This window comes from Boleophthalmus pectinirostris, unplaced genomic scaffold (assembly GCF_026225935.1).
Source record: "Boleophthalmus pectinirostris isolate CB_2022bp ecotype Guang Dong unplaced genomic scaffold, ASM2622593v1 HiC_scaffold_4, whole genome shotgun sequence".
In the NCBI taxonomy this organism is placed as follows: domain Eukaryota; kingdom Metazoa; phylum Chordata; class Actinopteri; order Gobiiformes; family Gobiidae; genus Boleophthalmus; species Boleophthalmus pectinirostris.
The window spans coordinates 13945812-13969446 of record NW_026571353.1 but is presented as its reverse complement, the minus strand read 5'-3'; the positions used below and the strand labels follow the sequence as shown (position 1 = coordinate 13969446).

Sequence of the window (23635 nt, the reverse complement as noted above, 5' to 3'; positions counted from 1 at the left end):
GTACTGTGAAAATGAAATCACAACAGGGAGGATTCAGAGCAATATCCCCACACCTCTAATGTATTCTGCTCACACCTCCCTTTATGAGCTCCTCACCATATTAAGATGCTGGTATTACAGTAACACTATATCATTTCACACTCTTAGTGTCTGACTTCATATTAAGAAGTACAAAGCATAGGTGGCTTTGTCAACAGAGAAGATCAGGAGAGTCAACTGCTGACTCCCCGTTTAAAGCAAGTTCAACTGTACTTTTGCTTTTTAGGATATTACATATTTCTGTAATACTAATACCATTAATACTATTTCCGTAATACTAAGCTCAAATATGATCTGCATAATGAGTTCTACACATTGACGTTGCAGTTAAGTTATCCTAAAGAACATCTGTATGAAGACTCTACAACTGTGTTAAATACACGCTTCAGAAAAACGAAAAACTATTGAAATGTGTTATAACTAAGACATTAAAGTCACGTTTCAAAGAGCAAATAGAAAAGGATGGATCAGACTCTATCTGACATAAGGTGGACTAAATGTATATTCACAGGTCATTAATTATAACCTTCACTATAAACTCTACACAAGCCCACTTAAACATGCATGAATTAACACCATTTAAAAGTGTGGGTAGTGCACTTTGGAGTTGAAGTGGCAGCAGTGGCCAGCTCATGGAAATAACTGGAGTCATTATATAATTAGCCTTGTCCTCATTTCTACTGATTGAAATACAGTTCTGTTTTACTTTTCCTCTTCAGACAATTGCCTGGATTTCCCATGGGAACCTGTGGAAGCCCCCTACCCCCCTCCCCTTTCTGCAGCCCGGACGACATGGCTCTCCGGTCAGGGTCAAGTACTGTGACCAATATTCTCCACAATTACACCAGGCAGGCTGTTGATGGGGAGTCCAAATGTCACTTTTCTGAACAGAGAGGAAACTTGTCAACGTGTGATAGACATTTGTTTTAACAGTGTGAGCTGAGCAGCGCTTAAGTCCTGATGGAGCATGACACAGGCATGCAGCATGTGTGACAGACAGAGCCTAACACCACAGAGCGTGATCCCTCCTGCTCTCTTTCTCTTTTCTCACACCAGCTTCCTTCCGAGGGTAAATTGTAGACCAGAAGTGGCGGAAATACGTCAGTTCTTGGGTTCTCTGAAGCTTGACTGTGTGTCTCTTAATTTCGGATGAAGGGAATGAGGTGGGGGGAGGAGGGGCTTTTAATCACTCCTGTCGCTTTAAGGACACTTATCAAAGCCTTATTATGTGCAATAGAAATACCAAGAGCCGCTGAGCAACTGAGCAACCGGGAGCAGGACTGGAGCAGGATTATGGGGAAGTCAGCGCGATCTGAACTGGAATAGACCGCTTCGTCGCCTCATGGAGTTTGATTACTCACTGGATGCCTGTCTTTATTCGGACGGTTCGGATCGTTCAGGGAATACAGCGCGTTGTCTCACTTTGGATCCGTTTCCACTGACGGAGCGCGTGGAGAGGAATATGACTTAAGTCAACGGGAGTATTCACGACTACAGAAGATACGATTGCTTGGTTTCGGACGGATAGGATCTTTTCATTTGACAGCATTGGATCATGGATCGAGCTGGTGGAAAAACAACAACGGGCAGCAGCGGCAGCGACATGATTTCTTTGCGCTGTCTGCGCTTTGCAGCGAGCACACAAGGCTGCCTCATCGCTTGTTGTTATTCCGATGCAACAAAAGTTGCGAAGCGAGTGTAATGCGTGGATTTTGAACTGTTTTGCACCTGCTTGGACGTCGACACCGTGCAGATTCGTGACAAATTGAACGCGTGGATCAGCGTTGCTATCGCGCGTGTGGGATACTTGAACATTTGCTTATCGTAATGGAGATTGGGGAGCTTTATACTCAAGGTCACTGAGTGCTAGAAGGCGATATTTGCTGTTTAGGCACACATACATCTTCACGGTATAGTGCACCGTAAAATTCCTCGTTTTTGTGTGTGTAATCTGCGTGCGCTTTGATTCACACAGTAGAGTTGTAATTGCCCAGTTTTTCAGCTCTCTAACAACATGGATGGGAAATTGAAGCAGGGAACGGGTCGCAGATGCCGGACCAAGCGGGAAAGGGTGCGCAGGTTGAGGGAGGCAGGGAGCAGAGAAGCCCGCTGCAGCCCAGAGCCCAACTCCTCCTGCTCCGACAGGGAGGGACACAGTCCAGGGAGGGACACCGCTAAAAAGGCACCGCGCCCCGCAGCCTCCACCAGAGCTCAGCCGCGGACCCCCAGGAGGAAGAGGAGGGAGTCCAGCTCACAGGAGGAGGATATCATTGATGGATTTGCTATTGCCAGCTTCATCAGCCTGGAGCGTCTGGAGGTAAGCACGCGCTGGATCAGCATTGTGATTACCTTATGCTGTGCTGTGGTTGTTCATCTGTGGAGTGGCTCCTAAAGTGTGCGTGCTCCGGGCCCCACTCATACTCTGTATGGAGAGGACTGGTGATTGTCTGTCATTAACTGCTGATTGAAGGTCAGGTAGACCCTGGACAAGGGAGCTGATTTTTTAATGCTGCTTTATAGATTGGATAATGCATGTGAAGTTGGCATTGACAGTCCCCAATTAGGCTGATGTTGTGCTTATGACGAGCTGTACAGAGATAGTCTAATAAAACTATGGGCAAACATTATAGCCAACTATTCTACTGACATTTACTGTGTTTTGCTAATTGTTATTTTTGACTTAAAAGCTGGAAAAGCTTTAGTAACTGAGTCAGCAACAGTTATTGATCAGTGCTGTCCTTTATGTGTGTGCCAAATTTGTGGATACAATCTGTGCTGTGTGACTATTGGTGCTGTTAGCTCATATTTTGTGGTTATAGTTGTAATCAAATGGAGCTGATAGTTGCAGGTGTCTTAGTGTTCAACTTTCTCTGCTTCACATTTTACAGTGGTTTTATCTTGGAATGCTGGACATCTCACTGATCTGTCACAGTTGATACTCATATGCAAATATATTCATGTATTGCCACATATTTGAAGCCTAATACCAAGTGAATCATGGGGAAGGGGGCTCTCTGTTGTGACATCCTCTAATCTCTTTATCTCATTACGTCCCAAATGACAAATAAAACACATCTCCCAGTGGGATTTTCCGGCTGATATTATTCCACAAATCATTATGGGAATACAGGCTAGTTGAATTATAGCGGTATTAATAAACAGTGCCACCATATTACACATGCACATAGAACTATATTTTACCATGATGACCTAATTTAAAAGCCCATGGATCACAGCAGAAGCCACCCTCACTACAACCTCCATGTAAGGCTTAGCGGTGGCATTAATCAGACGTGATTGACTACTGCCTCCTACGTGTGTGCTTAGTCAGTGTAATATCATGGTACAATGCAGATCTGCAGAAAAAATAACAGCGTGACATCCCCAACGGACGGCTCAATGGAGGAGTCATCAGTTTGAAATGATCATTAATTCGCCACACCTCATCTGTTAACAAGTTCAACCTGTTCTGGTCACTGCTAATTACAGAGCTATTCAATTTGGCCTGGACAGCTCTTGTAATGTGGACGGGAGAAGTGGTGAATGTTTTTAAAATGAAAACCATCACAATAAACTCAACTGTTAGGTTTTTTAAGGGATTGGCCATAAGATTATGACTACAAGAGGAAGAAGCTTGTGATGTCATGAAGTGGTAGTTTACAGTTAACAGCTGCTTTTACTTTTAGTTCAGTAGAGATTGGCAATTCCAGGGCTGAAATGACCAAAATGATTATTGTAAAGGTTTAGTTTAAAAACACAGTGGAGCACTTCCTGTATTACCACAAGACATCACAAGTTGGAATGTTGGAGTGTTTTCTGTCTGAGAGAAGAATTGCCTAAATATGCAGGGTTTGTGTGTTAAACATGCATGAATGGAACAAAACACAACTCCAGGTATATTTTTGATGAGCATACAAAATTATAAAATAGAACAGGAAAAAAGGCAATATGGGCCATTTAAATAACTTAAAATCAATAAATAATTTTACCTGTCAAGTGATATTTACTCATCATGATGAAACTTTGTTTCTTTTGCAGTGCGTAACCACATATGATAGGCAGGTGGTCATAATGTTGTGTCCGATCTGATGTGTGTGTTTGTGCCTCTTTGTATTTGCGTAGATTTGCATGATTGCATGTGTGCAGTAATGTTATGGGCCCTTTGTGGCGTTTGGCTGCCACTGTTGACAGCTGCTGACTGGGGGAGCCTTTGATGGTGTCAAAACTGCAAACTGTTCTTTTACCAGCATTTTCTGAGATGTGCACTCGTCAGGAATATAGTGAACATGATCTGTTTTTTAACTATGCATTTGCACTTGGCATACATAAAGTGTACAATATATACTGCATGGAAACATCACCCTCCCTGCATGGTCATTATTTTGTCACGTAGCTGTCAGCTTTCTTATTGAAGTAGCTATTTAATCATGCAGGTTTGTTAGAGTTTGACATTTTCTAATTCCAGCCAACAGATTATTTATGAGCTGATGTATTTTTATACTAGTTCCACTCCCAAGCTTAGATAAATACAGAGTGCAGATCTGGCTTTAAATCAGACAAACACATATTTGGATGTGGCCTATGGTTTGTGACCCAACAAAAGGAGAAAAGAAGCTTGAATATGTTATATAATTTTTATTTAATTTTTTTCAATTTTGATATGACACAAACAAAAATAAAAAATAGACCAAAAACAAAACAAAAACCCTCCCACACCCCACTCTGTCTCTACACCCAATGTAGACACTAAACTACACAAAAACCACTAGATACACAAACATTAAATATCAGCCAAATCCAGTCTTGTAAAAAAGTTTTTAAAAAGTGTTAAATAGTGCATCTTTAAAGGTGCGCTGTGTAACTTTTCGGTTCAGAATGCATCAATGGCTTGTTTCTGTGGATATGTCATTGCTCTGCCTGGAATGTTCCACAGTATGACAATAAATAGCTCTGCTTTACATTGATTAAATTACAGGTGGTTTTATACTCAAAAATACCTAGAAAAACAGGAATTCTGTCTGTGGGGTTGCCTCTCCACAGATCTGACCTGTAACTGGGTCTAGTTTGGTCTCCATGAAAATAGAAATATTGAATACCATACTGTATTAATAATAATACATAATACCAACACGTCAGACATGGCAATAACAGTTCCATGAAGAAAAGCTTTCGACAGACCCTCCATTAGAAAAGTTACATAGTGCAGCTTTAAGGTAAACATCAAATAAAAGTGTCACTTGTCAACAATGACTTTTAATGCATTTGGAATGTGTGACATCTGATTGTTTCATCTCTCAGTGTTACTTTCCAGTGTTGTGTAGCTGCTTCCTCACATGACATTTAAAAGACATCATTGCTGTCATATGGACTGTCACAGTTATCTAAGAAACAGCCCATTTCACTCATATGCTTCACATTGCAGCTGTGTGAGAGCTGTGTGTGGTGAACAGCCTGTCACTTGTTTTTTAGCCTAATATAAAGGTGCCACTAACAACACACCTGTTACATTAGATTCGCTGTTAGCAAATACACTATAAGGAGATATTAGAGGTGGGCAATATTGGCAAAAATGAAAATACATTATCAGACACATGTGAAAGGATTGTAAAATCATCCACAAAACTGCCAAAATGTCACTCTATACCCATTTTTGAAAGATTACAACATAAACCTTTTGCATTTTTATTTTTGATCAACTCTTTTGCATCATTCACCATTATTAACTTTCACTAGCTAAATTTCTTTTCTGCATTGCTATGTTTGTTTCTATGTAGCAGCTACCAAACTTTGACTTTGCTTCGGGATCAATAAAGTCTCTATCTGTTTATCTATCCATTGTTTATGAAACCAGTGCAATCATTTCCTGCAGGCATTAATTTACACACAGACATTCAATAACTTAAGAGTTCTTGGAGCCCATTGGGGTAAGAAAAAGCCAGAATATTTTGTGTGTATTCAAATCTTTTCAAACTTGCTCAATTTTACTATGGTAAATAATTCTGTTAAAGTCCTATAGGGAATTTCCATGCCATCAATCAGACGTATTATTTACACTGCCGATGGAGTTTTTTCTTTCAAAAATGATCAGATTATGATGGCAAGGCCTGTCATGAAAACACATTTTGAAGCACTATATAGAAAGTATAGATGACAACGATAATACTGAAACTAATTTATGCCATTGTTACAAAAACTTTAAAGCGGGATTATAGTCCTAAACTTTTTTTTTTAATAGACAGTATCATTAAAAGCCCTGAGCTGCAACAAATACATAGCAAAATTAACCAATAATTAACCAGAGAAGTTACTTATACTACCCACTACAGCTCAAATCTTATGCTATTACATAAAATATCTCCATTACTGCAAAGAAATTGTACACATAATAAATACTGAAAATATATTGTTCCAGGAATCATATTGAACTACAAGTGAATATAGTAATTATCATGATAGGCCTAGTAATGGCTGAACAATTAAACAGTTAAATCAATGTCAACAGTATAACAAATTGATTATAAATCATAATAGAGCTGAGAGCTGTCATAATGTAATGCTTAAGTAGTGTATTATTATTACATTATTAGTAGAGATCTGAAGTTACAGCCACTTGTTTATGCTGTGTAGACTTCAAGTAAAACCAGCGCCTCAGTTTTTGTTATATATGGCCCATTTATTCCCTCAAACTTGTTTTTTTCCTGAGTAGTTAATGATTTGAGCTCACAGCTTGAGAACATTTGCACTTTGGCTCCTTTATCATAATAAAACGGCAGCCTTTTAGTGTTTTAAATGGAAATGAGCTTAAGTAATTACGGCGTTTTTTGTTGGATACCTCACACTGTAATAATTTCCCAGCTCAAGTGCTAAATCCATGCTGAATGAGCCCAGAGTAAACAGTGCACTCCACACACAGGCTTATATTTCAACATTTAGTAAATCAGCCATGATACTTCCCTGTGTGCGATGATACTCACGCGGATGCTGTTTGTAGGTAATTGGTCTGATTTGCATGTAAATGGACTGTGCTTATTAAATCATGTTGGTGGATCTGTTACTTTTTATGCTTTTACTTACTTAATATCTCTGCTTGTGCTAAGTGATTCAAGTGTTCTGTGAGTTGTGTACACTAGATTTAAACTGCTGTCTTTTGATCATTCCAATCTGCTTCTTTCCCATATGCAAACTAAGGACAAGCTCATGTACAAGGGTTTGTGCCCCAATGCAGTAGTACCGTTGTAGTTGTGAAAGTATTGAAAAATAGATACTAATTGACATACTTAAAGTTGTTAAATTATGCAAAATTGACTCTTGTGAGCTTTAAGCCATGTAGTTACCTCATCAAAAATGTACCTGGAGTTGTGTTTTGTTTTCATTCACACATGTTTGCGCAACCCTTTATCATTAGTCTCTCTACATCTCCAAAACTCAAAATACTCTGTTCCACTTTGTGATGTCATGAAGCTGTAGTTTTCAAGTTAAAAACTCCTTTTTAGCTTTTGTTCAGTAGAGACTGGAAATTCCAGGACTGAAATTATCCAAATAATTCTAGTGAAGGTGTATGAAATTTAAAAACAGGGTGGAGCATTTCTTGTATTACCACATGACATCACAAGTTGGAACAGAGTGCACAACTCCACACATGTTTGTGAAGAGGAAACAGCATTGTAACATCGATCAGAAAATAGTGCGAAATGGGCCCTTTTAAACTAGTATCAAAACTAGATACCAGTTTGAACAAGTATTAATACTGAAGTATTGTTTTGATCCTTAGACCACATGGTAACGTCAATGAAACATGCATGAATTCATTATTTTGTGTTGAAAAAATAAGACACTGTTGTCAAAAATTCCTTAGTATCAAAATTGAGTTTGAGATTATAGTATTGTGACAACACTACTGCAAACAGTGGTTCTAAACTGTAAACAATGTCAAAAGCTGTTTAATTTTTTACCTTAACTCAATTTTTGTTACTCTGTTTACATTGAAATGAGTCCAAAGTTAGACCTGATTAACTTCCTCAAAACATTTATAGAGCAGTACTTGATGTGTACAGTTTCATATTCACTGATGTACGAACTCCTTTTAATGACAAGTGTAATCTCATAGCAATCTCATTTTAAACAGCTGTTAATGTCACTGAAGCTTAAGGGCAGTAATTCACCTCCTCTTCCCTTCACCTACTTACTGTATGCTTGAGTGGAACCCATGACCTATGCAGCTTGTGCTAATTGCTCATCAATTATGAGGAGGACAGAGCGGCATTTGTCCGGGGAATAGTCGTGCCCTATTGCATCATGGTCGGATAAGCTCACTCTCACCCCACTGAAGCGACTATGTGCTCCTGTTGACCTCTGAGCAGTGACTAATGACCAGCATGGTGGTGTCTCTGTCAAGCCATACAGTCTACAGGCCACTGTCTCATTAGCATTCAGCTAACAGTGATATCCTTACCCTGCAGTGTACTGCAGCCTGCATACCCAACATACACTGCAAGAACTCTAATCTAACCAAGTTAAGATTACTTTAATTAAGAAAGTTTTGTATGATTTGAATAAATTTCACTTGACAAGTAAAATGATTTAACAATGGAACATGGCTTTTCCAGTCAAAATATGAAAACACATCTTGCTACACTTGAGATGAGAAAAACAGCAACTCTTTGCTCTTAAAATAAGAAACAAAATCTAATGTTGCTTGAATAAAGAAAATATTCCATTTGTAGATAATTTTACTTGTCAAGTTGAATCTGTTCAAATAAAATAAAATACTCTTGATTTAATTTTTCATTTTAACTCACCTAGGCAATCCTCTTCTTGTAGAACTAAAACAAAAGGCAAACCATGTCTAAATCACCATATCTTTTATTGGTTTTGTTTTGGATCTGTTTTTAATGTGTTTAGAGCTGGTTAAGTCTTGCTTTATTAGAGCCTGCATCAATTTTTACCCATGTATTTGTGCAAAAACATTTGGTACAAGTAGTCAAAATAAATCCACAATGTAGTGTCTGTATCTAGTTATACAGCATTTTATTGTCAGAGATTCAGGAAGTATACGATTATCATGGTTGTTATCATTGCGGTTATGGCAAAACACCTCTCTCGCCTCTGAAAGTTGTGAAAAGTGCTTATAAACTCATTGCAGTGTCTTAAGTGAGGATTAATTTTGGACCACTGCAAACCATTTAAAATGAACTAGTTCTGTTTTTCACATTTTTAAGACTGTAAAAATCAGGTACAGCGCCATTAAGCCATTAGGGGCATGTATTGCCATAAATCTGTCTTTACCATGCTTATCATGATATGCCTGTGACAATTCAGTATATCCCGATGCTAAAACAAAGCATGACATATTGTCATTTGTCAATAATTTCATTTAATGTTATGGTTGAGTACACCTTCATAAGAAAATAATTGGTTGGAATACAATGCATTTAATTTTTTAATCATGAGAATAGTAAATAAAACTTACGAAGATGTTTTTAATTTAAACCTACTTTTTTTCCCCCCACAACACCAAACTTCCGCTACAACTCATAGTCTGGCCCATATAACATTGTCCTGTCACCAACAGCAGGCCCATACCACATCCTGAGGAACTTTGCTGTGTCCTCTTTTCCTCTTTAAACTCCTGAGACACTTTCATAAAAGCGCTGCCACCTTTGGGTTGTGGCCATCATCATTAGACTGTCCCATTTGTGCTGGTAACTTGTGTGCAGCTGTTACACATAAGAGCTGGCGGTTATGGCTTCCTCCCAGTGCACTTTCTCTAAACACACACGGCTAGCTCCTTGTTGTTGTTGATATTCTGCTTTGATAGGATCGAGCTCCCTGGATGAAGGCTTAGTCAGTACCACGGTCTCTCCTCTCTCATAACCTGTTTCATTACCGCTGAAAGCAATTTGCAGAGCTGGCCGCATTTGATTATGGCGTGTTTATTTGCTCTGAACCCCCTCGTTTCTCATAAGAAAGCTGCTTTACTTACCTGTGCAAATTGACTGTGCAAACATACTGTCTTTGTCATGTAACGGTACTGCAAAGGTAATCTGTGTAAGAAAAGATTCAATAAGGCTTTCTATTTAATGCTATGACAAGAAATGATCTCTAATAAACAATCAATTCATATCTCGGTCATACAAGGGGTGTATGTAATGAATATAATGAAGTAAAAGTAGTAATGATTTAGGTATCTGTACTTAACTTAAAGGTACACTGCATAATTTTCCAGGTTGGGGGTCTGCCACCATGGAGATGCCATTGCTTTGCCTGCAATGTTACTCAATATAGAATTAAACTTAAGATGCATTTATTCGATTATAGGTTTAATGCCATACACTGAAGGGACACTGGTCACTGTAGGTAAAGCACTGACACCTAAGTGGCGGGCCTTCTACCAGAAAAGTTACACAGTGCACCTTTAAGTAGATGTTAAAGTGGGTACTTATTACTTTTACTTCACTACATTTGAGAGCAAGTGTCTGTACTTTCTACTTCACAAGTTTTTATTTTCAGTCCTGTTAAAAGATATATCTTTATTGTGTGAGACCTGTACAAAAGCTTCAGGGTTTATTTTTTAACACATTTGTAATTTGGGCTAACAAAATATACAAATAAAAATGGCTAGAAAAAAAGTATTGATTCAACTGTTTTTGTTGAAAAAGAAAATTCAGCAGAAATCTGTACCAAAATCACTACAGTTGAAGCCTTATACTTTTTACTGTTTAAGTACATTTTTAAATGGGTACTTAAGTAAATCTTTCCTTGTGATACTTTTACCTGAGTATTTCTTTGCTCTGGTATCTGTACTTTTACTTAAAAAAATCCTACAAAGTGTTAGTGTATCATTAGTATTATGCACTACTGGCACTAGAGCCAAGTAAAATTACATTCTAGCCCACTCAGTTCAGCCATGTATATATCTGTATTTTGACCACCTAATAATTTAGGTTTGTGTACCCAAATACAGGGGATATGAACTCAAAAAATATCTACGCCAAATATCGGTGAATTTTTCAATATCAGACTAATACCAATATCTGTGAAAATCCACTGATCACCAATAAACCATCCATATTTCTAAGTGCAATAAGACACCCAACATGCTGAACATACTTTTATTTTTAGCTAAAAAGTTACATTCTGTGACATTAAATATTGTTAGCATTTCTTCCATCTGCCACTTAAATTATATATATCCTATTGAGATTACACTTGCTCTTGTTTAAATTGTGCTGCTTATTTCCCGTGGGTGTTACAATATGTCTGGGTATTTTTGTTGCACATTTACTTTAAAATATAATTCACACCAGTACCAAACCTTTGTATCACTGTAACCTTGCAAAATTAAACACAATTCTCTGTCATGGTGGAAATAGAAGGCGTAGACATGATGACACAACAGTAAAACAATTATTCTCTGGCTTAAACCCCGCTGAACTCTCCCAGGAGGTGTTCAGCAAGATCGGATCATAAAAAGACACAATTATCCATCTGTCACAGTATTAATAAGATGTTTGATTTGCTCCATTTGCTCTGTGAGTGACGTCGGGGGCGGGCAAATCCCCTTTACGTTAATCCACCAATCCTTCTGTTCATCTGCTTGTGTGAATTTGTTTGGGGTTTTCGTTCCGCTACAGCACTTTGTAAATTGAAAGCATTTCGGAGTTGATTCAGCAAGCCACAGAGAGACACACTTGAGATAAAGCATGTGTCATATTGGGGATTTTTGATGTGTCTGGTGTATGTAGTAGAGTTTTTGGAGAGAAAAAAAAAATATATGTATATATTTACACTTTTTTTTCTTTTTAGCTTTAAGATATGTGTTTAAAAGTAGGATTTGGTTCAGAGTGCACATTGTAAAATATTGCAAAAACGTTAATATTTGATAGAAGGCTGAAATATGAACTGCTAAAGAAATACAATGTATTTCAAACTACAAGACTTTGGGTTTGACAGTTATAAGGTGCTGTTTTGAGTAGGGATCCAGCATTTCCTGTTCCAATACCGATGTTGATACTTTGATTTTAAGTATCTGCCAGTACCCAATATCAACCGATACTAGGACAGAGACTGAAAATATCATTAATTTCCTTTACAGCATAGAGTAAAAAATTATCCAAATGAGTTTTGCTACTGTTGTTTATCATCAAGTTAACTACAGAACAGATTTGAAAAATATTATGACGTGTTTTGAGCCAACAATGTCTAGTCAATCATCTTAATACATGAATTTATAGACCAAAATGGGATATGTTCTGAGCTGATATCGACTGAACCAATAACTGATCTATCAAAACTGTCAATATCAGCCCTGATATCTGATACCAGTTTTGTATTGGTGCCCCCCAAATTTTGGTTCTTCATTGAAAAGATATAATATTCTATGGGAACCTTTGAAACCCACTGATAAAAACACAGGATATTTAATGGTTTGCAGAGGGCATTCTAATATTTACATAACTGGATCATTTACTATTTAAAAACTGTTGCAATTCAACTCATGATTTCTATTCAGTTGTGACATTATTCATCCCCAATCCTTAGCCTAAGTCTTGCTCTTTTAGTGCAGTGCCTGATTTCACATGACTGTACTAATCACTGTATGTGTAATATGTAGGGCTGTAGTGCTCTGCCTCAGGGGATCTCAATAGGAGTTGTTATAGAAGCTGTGAGCTCTAGCCAGACTCTGCTCACATTTTCACAGCTGGTGTGTGGGTCCTGAATTGAACTGTGATTTTGTGTTTTTAAGATGATAGTTTGATGTGGCTGCCTGACTCATGCTTACTGTTCATGAAAGAGCTGTATAATGCCCTGTAATCTAGCTCTTTCTTATTAGCAGCCTTTCGAAGCCTCAGGAGTAGTCTGCCTTTTTGTTTCATTTTAAGGGTGTAGTTGAGTTAACAGTTTTACTTCAAATGGAATTCTAGTGGGCTATAATCCAGAATAGAAAATCATTCCAAGATCAATGCCAGGGTGAAATTTCTCCCATTCTAGCTGATAAAACAAAGTAGACGATGTATAGTAGAGACTGATATGGTAGGAGACAGTGTTACAGTGTTAGACATGAAATAACATCAGCAATAACATCTGAAAAATAAAGCAGTTATCATTAGATTATACATACGGTGTCATCAGCGGTTAAACTATCTGAGAGTAATAGACATCTCCTGCTTTTAAAGAGGCTGTGCTCACACTCTTGGTTTAATCCTGGTTTAGCATCTGTGGTTTTGTAGAACTGGTTTGGTTCTCTTCTAATCCTGGTTTAGTGCTGGTCCAGTACTGGTTCAGTTTAGATTTAAAGGTCGTATTTAAGGCAAAATTGACTCTTTTGAACTTTAATTCCTGTTAGAATGTTGTTGCTTAGTCACAATAATATCGTGGACTGTCATAATATATTGAATTTCAAGGTTTTTCACTTAAGAGTATTAAAAAAAGAGGGAACTGCGTAGGTCATGATCCTTTACTTCATTTACTACATAATAAAATAACAGTTGTTAACCACTTTTAAATCTTTTTTCTTTGGAATATGACAGGAATGATTCACACTGAAGACTGGTCAAGGTATTTAAAAGGGGAAAATTAGCATATGCACAATTCTGTTCCAAAATATCGCAATAATTATAGTACCGTGCAGATGCATATAGTGATAATATCGTACTGTGAGATTTGGATATTGTTACATCCCTATTGTTGCCTCATCAAAATCATACCTGGAGTTGTGTTTTATTTCATTCACACATGTTTGAGTAATCTTGCATTATTAGTTTGTCTATAGCTAAAAGCGCAAAATTTCTATTCCACCTTGTGATATCGTGACACGGTAGTTTTCAAGTTAACAGCTACCTTTTACCTTCTGTTCAGTAGAAATCAGCAATTCCAGAACAGGGTGAAGGTGTGTGGAGTTTAAAAACACAGATCACAAAGTCGAACAGAGTGTTTTCTGCTGGGGAGGAATCAGCCTAAATACACAGAGCTTGTGTGTTAAACATGTGTGAATGAAATAAAACACAACTCCAGGTATGTTTTTGATGAGGAAACAACATTATCACTCAGAAAATAGCATAATATGGGCCCTTAAATGTGCTGTGTGTGTGTAAGTATGAACATAGTGTAGTAACTGACTTAAACTGTTAGTGAAACATGTCTAAGTTGGCGATAGACTATTTTAGCTAATTGTATCACAGTAATTGCTATATCATCATTCTAAAGACATTGTACCTTACCAGATGTTCCTACCAAGCATCAGAGATTAAACTGCCAGTACTCTGCACTGATACAGAAAATCCATCGTATATAATGTGAAAGATAAAAGAACAGACAATTTTTCTGCTTGGATATTTTCAAAACACACCACTGATAATTCTTCTCTTGAGGTCGGCCATGTTTGTCTGCAGAACACTATCTGATTGCAACTGAGTAACACGTAGCTAACTGAGCCTGACACCTGACTCCACTCTGCTGTAGAAAGACATCTCCTCTCTCTCTCTTCTCCCCTCTCCGTGGTGAGACAGCACATTTGTTGCAGGGCTTGCAGCAAATCTGGCTCTCGTGTTTTTCCTCTTTTCCTCGGGCCGGGGAGACGGTGATAGCACTGTGCATCATACAGTACGGTGCTGCTGACAAACAACTCGGGCTTTAATTAACAAGGCAGCCCCCCGAGGATCCTGATGTGTTCCATAGTGAGAGGTTTCCTAATGCTAGCAGGGCGTCCCAAGGCACTCTCTCTCTTTGCTCTCTCTCTTTTCTGTCTCTCTTTCTCTAACTGTTACACGCTGCAGGCTGAAAAATGCATGGTCACATTTCTGACTATCTGTAACACGGCAAAGCACTGACCTAAATATGTGGAGTACAGGAAGCCTTCAGGAGAAACAGTTTTTTTTCTCTATCTTTTTTAGTTATTTGCTCTTTAGGAACATTTGATAACATTTCTGGTTTACATTTGATTAGGGACCGATTCTTTACTGGTATCAGATGTTGGTGCCAATACTGAAAATATAACTGTAGCGGCCATTGGCTTCCAAATATCGGTTTAGGCAGTATCCTGGTTGGACATATAAATCAATGTAATGAGACTATGCGCCGACTATGTTCAGTAAATAAAGTCTCCGTCTAAATAAATAATTCAAACATTCTTAGTTGTTGTTGCTTAGAGTTAAATAACTGCTTCATAACAGATTTGGATCAATTCTGTCTTATTTCATTTTTGTTTTATGGAGAAAAATGCAGTTTTCAGTCTTTTCATTGATATCGCTTAATATCAGATATCAACACCTGCTTAAAGCCATAGAATCGGTATCAGAACTGAAAAAGCTGAATCGTGCATCTCTGCTTTCTCTGAAGGTGAATATTGCCAACACGTTTTAGGAGTAGTAGACTATAATAGCTCAAAATTGTTGGATAATGAGTAATGCTTATATTGATGTGGATCCAATAAAACTCTATCATTGAGACTGCAATATTACAGTCATGTGCTGATCCGCTAAGTCCTTAAACCTTTTAATTGTGTATACTTAAAAACCCCTTGTAACTTGTCTTGTAGAGGGTAGGGCTGAATGATCTATCCTTTTGGACCGAAAATCGCGATCTCAGACAACACGATTTTGGGAGCGTCAAAGCTGTGGTTTTTTTGCAGTGCTCCAAAAGCCCAATTTTAAGGGTGAAGTATAGTTCTGCGTCGACTCAACGCACACTGCTGTCACCGTAGATTTATGGGTCTGCGTTGAGGTCTATGCATCGCAAACGTAATTGACCACCACAACGCAAGGAGGTGAGGATTTAAACCTGGCGTTGGTGTAAAGTTTAACATGAACCATCTCCAATGCAATAGAAGTACAGAACAGACTCACCATCATCAGCACATCCTCTGTCACAGCAAGAACACACATATTTCACTGAGTCATGTCCTTTAGTCTGACAGAACCTGAACACATCAGCGGCACAAGGAGCGAGCTGTTTTTTCTGTGCTTATAGCTTTATAGCGTTTATGCAAATTAGGTTTTAAGTTTCGTCGCTGTAAAATGTAAACAAATGTGCGCAAAAGGTCCAGCGTCAAATCGTCGGTGCAGGACTCTGGTATGATGTAAGTCTCTGTGATGTTTACAAATGTTCATGTGCACTAAAACCTGACTCGAAAAAAATCATGGATGAAATTGAAATTGCAATATCTCCCAAAAAAATCCCAATTCAATTTTTTCTTACAATCGTTCAGCCCTAGTAGAGGGTATGCTATCTACTTGGTCTAGAATATTTCACATTTCACAGTATGGCATTAAATGTATCTTGTATTTACTAAGAAAGGGGTCGCCTCTCCACAGATCTGACCTTTAACATGATTTGGGTTCACCTGCTTGTTTCTGGAGATACCTTTATGGTGACTCTCAGGACCCCTCTAGGTAGAGCAATAACTTAGTGGAGACACACAAATGACAGATGAACCACCAGGGGGAAAAAATGCCACCCCTTCATTCATATATTTATCACTTATTCCCCATATTCCCATCAGTCTCCCTGACCACTGCGTAACACTGAGAATACTGCCATAACACTGCCCAGCCTAGTCCCCCATAGGCATCCATTCTGTTTCAAATGCCCATGACAGTATGGCATAAACACAAAACGCAACCTCAATCTTCCGGATCTCAGTTTGGGGAAAATAAACCCAAACAAATAGTCTGCAAAGAGTGAATACGCCTTTGACAGCTGACATGGCGCGATGTGTGTGATGTTACCAGCCTCTACCTTTATAGCTCCCTGTCTGCTCTGTTATAGAATAGTCCTGAAAATATTGGCCCTCAGTCCTTTTTCAAAGCGCCGTCAGTCTGCTCTCGTTTTTGCTGCTCCCTCTCTCTCTGTAGCCTGAATACACCAGAGCAGTGAAACCTTTACAATAAGAGGCTCTTTGTTGCCAGGCGCTGTAGCTCACAGAGAATTGTGCCGGCAGCCGCACATAGCTGACACATATTAAGTGGCACATAAAAGCACGTGAGGGGCTCATGCTGTAGATACATATATCCATTTCCTCGCTGTCTTTCAGAGCCGTCCTCCATCTTCCTGTCTGTGTGTTTTCATAGGGCTGAATGACAGGATGTAATTATGGGGTGATTAAGATGCTCCCTCTCTCCGTCCTTCTCTCTCTCTATGTGAATTGGATTTGGCTCTCTGCTGTACAAAGGTTCCCCTCTTATTATGCACTCCTGATGAATGCAAACTTGATGCTTTTCTGTAGCTTCTATCTGGTGCTTCACTTATGTTAACAAAGGAGATTTCAGAGTTGATTAAAAAGGTGAGTAGGAGGATTGACGCAACAGGTATTTGTCAACAGTGTTGTTCTGATATAAAACTAAAGTTAAAAAATAAAACACATTATATTTCAAAACTAGCACAGTATTCTTTCTCAGTAGATATAATATATGGGCATATAGAGAATCAGCTATCAACAATTAAATGCAAATAGATAACTGCTTAAAACGTGACTACACTGCTCATTTGAAAGTTTTGGGTAAAAAGAGCTGTGGTTTAAATTATATAATTTGGTTAAAATAATCAAAATCAGACCCAAATATCAGCCCAAAAATATCATCAGAGCTTACTGACCATTGGCTTCTCTGGATTCTAAACTATCAGCATCAACCATGAAAAGCCTCATCGGTCGATCGCTATTGTGTGTCTTTTGTTTTGAAAATTGGATTAGTGGTCAGCGATATGACTTTTTTTTTTCTTTTTTAAAATCACGATTAATGTATTTGTATTTTATCATTGCCTAAAAAGTAACTAAAGTTCTTCTTTTAAAATGTCACACTTTGCTGTGACTGGCTAAATCCAGCTGTCACTCACTTAGATCCTTACAGGGGTTAACCAGTAGGATAAGTGGGTGGGGAAAAAGTGCAGAGCAGACAGCTGTATTAAAAAAAGAAATAGTGAATCACAATATAACAATATCACCAAAATAGCATTGCCACGGGGATGAGATCACAGTTCAGTTTTATCACCACATCACCCCGCAGTATAAGGGATTTTTAAATGTTTTTACTAAACATTTGGTCCTCACTTGGGACTTGGGTCTGTACTTGGCTCCAGTGAGCTGCAGAGGAGCTAGCGGAGCGTGTAGGGTTATGTTTACAATATAAATAATGAAAATAATGGGGAGGTTAGGCTTTTGAGTGGCTCATTAAGTACAGGCTGTTTTCTTTTCAGTAATGTCCTTCACTCGCAGAAAGCTGGCGGAGTGGCCTGAAAGCCTGGCGCGCTGCAGCCTTTTCATCCCTTTCAAGCTCTTTTTATCACTAAAGCTGCTCACAAAGGCTGGTCATTTTTTACATACTACAGCCTGGAGGAACTATGCAGCGAAAAACTCAAGTGAACTGTTTGTCTTGTATACTAATATGATCACTTTTTCTCAGAAGAAGATCTGTTTTCACATTAGGGCTGCACGATTTGAAAACAATTCTAATTCCGTATAGGTTTGTGATACGTTTAAAAAATAGATTTCTGAGTGTTTTTTCTGTCGGCTGCTACCTTGGCCAGGTCTCTTGTGAAAAGAGAAAAGAAACATTGTAAACAACTCCGGGAGCATTAATATTCGAGAGAAGACAAAATATGAACTGCTAAGTGAAACAAAAATCTCATGAATTTTTTAACATTTGTAGAGGTCTATAGTAGGGCTGCACCGATCCTGCTTCTTCATTTCCGACACCTATTCCGATATTATAGTTTTTAGTATCTGCTGATATCCAATATGACATTTATTTTCTTAAACAAAAATCATATAAGACAGTACTGATATAAGTGTGTTCTGTAGCTGTTATCTATATCTTTATCTACAGAACAGCTTTGTATAAATAAAAGTTCAAACATTGAGACTTTCTGGGACTACTACAACCAGTAATAGTCTTTTATATCCATTTCTATGTTCAGCCGGGATATCGTCTGAACCGATATTTTGAAGCCAATATCCAATCCAGCAAATGTTTTAGTATCAGCACTGAAATCATATACCAGTATCGGATTGGTGCTTCCCTAGTCTACAGATATATTTACATTATAATAAAAAATAAAAATAAAAATAAAAATGCAGCCTTTCAGATGCTGATTCAATTGCAGTAAATTTGCCAGCTCTATTTTGCATTACAAAAACATAAACAAAACTGTACTTATCGTAAGTCCTTGGTGCTGTCAAGTTGCAGACATGAGTAGAATAGATTATCAACAGATTTTGATTTAAAAAGAACACACTGTCTTATTGAAAATGTATGAAAACATTTGAGTTGCTAGCTCATAAACAGACACAGCCAAAGGTCCTTCAAGGTAGCACTGACTTTAATATACAAAGCACTTACGTTTGAGTGGAGCTTAAGGACAACATAAACAAGCCTAAGTCAAATTATTACAGGATTTCAAAGTACCACAGAGAATGACCGCCCTCTGGCATTATCTCCGCTTCAAAACACACATCATAAATCCAACTCGAGTCTGCGTGACCATGTTTTGAAGTGCAGCCATGTTGTTGGAGAGTTGTGAGTCATGTAGTCGTGACATTGTGTGGAGTCTTGCTGCATATTTCCTTAATAGATCTCGCTCGGTGTGAAAGCAATTAGCGTGAACAGTTGTCAACAAGCTCCTCTGCTTCTGCCTCGTGCCTCAAACACCTGCTCTGAGGGGAATACTCTCTATAGGCCCATAATAATTGCTCAACATTGTACTCCAACCTGCACGGTGATAGGTTAACCTTATCAAAGCATACTGTTTGTGTTAGTTTTAGCGTTTCGACTTGTGTGGGTGCACACTGAGTAAGGGCTGTTTTTCATTGTGTTTGTGTGATAGCTTGGCAGCAGTGGAACAAGCAGTGGCCAAAGATAATGGAGCTTAGATAAGAGATGGTTATGCAATGGGGGCTAGTGCTCTCTCTCTCTCTCATTGACAAGGCTGCTGCTGCTGCTACTGTTACTATGTTGAGTGCCGCTATGACATTTGTATGACATGTCAAGGAGGAGCTGCCATTGGCTTCTGCTGTTCAAATGAACAACCTTGTCACCCATCCGCGCGCTGCTCCTGGAATGTGAATGACTTTGATTGACAGGTGGAGGAGACTGCCTCACACCTTTGAATAGGAATCAATATGGCAGTCTCTCCCGGCGTCTCAGTACAAAATATAGAGCAGTGGGGAGTTTAGTCACACAGGGAGACATGCCAGTGTACTCTTTGTTAGGGCTGGGAATCACAGGCTCCCTCATGATTCGATACATGATACATGGCTCACAATACGATATTATCACAATATGGTGATACATGCGATTATTGATATACTGCACATGATATAGTGCTGTTTTTAAGAACCAAATACATTTTAGTAAAAGTATTTCTTTGTCAAACCACTACTTGTGCAAAGTTAATAGCTATTTATGTAACTCTCGTGATACATCAACATAGAAGCCTGCGATAACAATACTGTATCACCAAATGTAGTATATACGTATAAAGATATACCAATATTTCGATATTTTTGCACACCCCTACTCTTTGTGCCAATTCTATAAATTCAGAACTAGTGATTTCAAGATTATCCAGACTGGTTATGGTGTCAATAAATGTGAATAATTATACAATTGTGACATATCTTTTATATACTACATACATCCAGCGTGAATATGGGCCAACAGTATATAGAAGTTGTATACTAAAGGGTCATTTTTGTGTTTTCATATAGGGGTTGGCGATATTGACAAAAATGTTAAGATGCTGAGGTCTAAGTATGTGAAATTTTAAATCTGACATTTATAATTGCCAACAAAAAAAATATCACTTGAAGTCCTTATTTTGGAAGTTTCATTTTTAAACAGCTCTTTTTGTAGCAATTGTTTTATTATAAACAATAGTCACATTTACATACCTTCACAATATCACTGCCACATAAAATCATGTTGAATTTAAACTTGTACCACAATCTGTTCTCATTCCACTATTTGAAAACCATTTGTGGTTTCGTTGCTCTGCAGTAACAATGATTTAACCAGCAGTATTCTCTCGTAATGGCTACGAGCAGAGTAGTGCAGTGTTGTAGGCACCCAAGCACAAAATCACACAGTCACTGAGGCTACATCTAATATGGGGCTTCACTGGACTTGTTATCTGACAGGCGTATAATCTAGAATTACAACCTTTGCAGGATTTCTCTACTTTTGTTGAAACTCACAGTTCAGTGGTGCTACATTGTTTAAAAGTGGGTTTTAATAGTAGTAGCAGTTGCTTTAGAGGAGATATAGGAGTCTGTACTGTTTTAGAGACCATTTTAGTGTGTTTATTTGTCAAAACAAACCCAGTGTGCCTGTGTAGAGGGCCAGTGTTTTGTTTAGGAACAGATTTCACACATGGTTTGGTCTGTAGGTTCTGACCTAATGCCAGTTCAGTACTCCCTCACTCTGTAACAGTCAGTGTGTGCAGCTGTGTGCTCAGCAGAGTGAAGAACCCCAGTGCAGCTCCAGAAGAATTCAATGTAAAACGAAGCATATGTTACAAAGCCTGAGGCGAACTCATGCAGAGATAAGCAAAAAGTGCTCGTGTTGTGCTAGTGTGCATGAGCTGGGCCAATCATAGTGTCAGTTCCTAGCTGGGATAAAGAATTGCATCTGGTATAAAGTATAATGCAGGGGTCACCAACCACTGGGAAACCACCAGGAAAATATTACAGATTTAGAAAAAGGAATGTTTTGTACTCTCCCTGCATTTTATTTTGAAAGTATAGAACCAAAACAAGCAGGGAAACCTTTTAACATTCCTTATGACAAAAAGGTGAACATGATGGCAAATTTAAAAAGTTCATTGGTTCAAAAGAATATTGATGAAGTAGAAGTACAGAGTGCTGTATGCCTCATTGTACATGACCACAGTCACAACCACTTGCTGTACATACAGTTTGTAGGCTTATAGTTGTAGTGGTGGGTTAGATTGTATGTCTATTTTTAAGTCTGCATAGTTATTTGTCTTGATTTTGATTGCATGTTCTTATTCTCCTGCTGTTCTTGACTTTTCAGTTGCAACACTATAATTTCCCCATTGTGTGAGAAATATAGGCTTATCTCATCTTATTTTATCTAGAGTAGTGCTCCAAAAATATTTCAAAACATTTTATGTTCTATACTAGTCTATAATAGCAATTGTAAGAAATGTAAAAACTTGTATTCACTGTATAACTTTTTACTTGTGATTGTGGGTCTGCAACTTGTCTCCAAGAAGCATTGAACCTTTGACATACCAAACAGTACTGTATAGTTAAGTCTTTAGTTTGATTTGAGTAGCTAAGATAGTTGTACTTTTCCATGACATGCCAGTATAAAAACACAGTTAGTTTTGACATTGATTAGTCTCCAATAGATAAATAACACACATCTGTCCACAATTCATTTAAACCCACAATAGCAACAATAAGAGACAAGCCCTGTCACCACAATGCACTGCAGCCATATAACTGGCAGATACACTGACAAATCCTTTTCTGAGTTCTAATCCGCAGGCTGTTTACTCCAGATCAAACGCAGTCAAACGCTCCCCTCTCTCACACACAGTTCATTTGAGAAGAGCCACTTTGTCTGAAACCAGCACCTCGGAGCAGAAATGTCTTCCACCCAAGGCGAAGGGGAAGATCAAAATGACAAACAGACACACGCAGGGCCAGAGCGCAGGGACAGTTGTTGAGCCAATAAAGAAAATAGTGAACAGGGCGAGAGAGAGAAAGAGAAGGAGAGGAATGGAGAGAGAAAGCGAGAGTCTTATATTACTCAAAAATGACTCTTGTGAGCTTTGAACCATGTTAGAATGTTGTTACCTCATCAAAAACATACCCAGTGTTTTGTTTTGTTTCATTTACACATGTCTGAGTAACACTTTTTTATTCATCTGTCTACATCTCTAAATGCTCTTATTTCACCTTGTGATGTCATGCAGTGGTAGTTTTCAAGTTAACACCTACTTTTTACTTTTTGTCCAGTGTAGATGGGCAATTCCCGGTCTGAAATTATCCAAGTGATTCTGGTGAAGGTGTATGTAGTTTTAAAACATTAAACAGCGGTGCAGCTCTTCCTGTATACTGCATCACATCACAAGGTGGTTTTCCGTTTGAGAGAAGAACCAAATATGCAGGGTTTATGTGTTAAACATATGTAAAAAAAACACAAGTCCAAGTATGTTTTTTGATTAGAAAACAACATTATAACATATATCTGAAAATACCATAAAACAGGCCTTTAAAGTGCGCCATGCTGTGCTACTGAAAGCGAGGGAGAGAGAGACATAGAGAGAGGGGATACAGAGCGATTTGTCAAGCCACTGTTTGCATTCCTCATCTCCCAGACGACAGCCACTGCAGCTGCTGAAGCCTTGTGCTATCTCAATACTGTTCCCAACTATTTCTATTGACTTGAATTACTACAAGCTGTTGAATCTGTAAGAGGACATATGCAAAATCATTTGTGGTAAATCAGGGAAATAGTGCTTCTGTTGCAGTATTACAATATGGACTGTATTAGCCTTGTCTATTAATTAAACATGGGCAAATATTGCATCTCTTAATGGGCATTTCAAATATATGTTTTTTTAGTTTAAGTCTCTA

The 23635-nt window shown here is 38.2% G+C and overlaps 1 protein-coding gene across 7 annotated transcripts in view; it reads left to right on the top strand.

Annotated features, from left to right (window-relative positions):
* The first annotated feature begins 1173 nt into the window (after positions 1–1173).
* The window catches only part of fbrsl1 (fibrosin-like 1), a 310834-nt gene continuing 288372 nt past the window's right edge, over positions 1174–23635 (top strand). For all 7 annotated transcript variants that reach the window (XM_055161581.1, XM_055161579.1, XM_055161578.1 and 4 more), the window contains exon 1: positions 1174–2356. In XM_055161581.1, the coding sequence (XP_055017556.1) occupies positions 2054–2356 (303 nt within the window). In that variant the 5' untranslated portion in view covers positions 1174–2053. The remainder of the gene's footprint in view (positions 2357–23635) is intronic.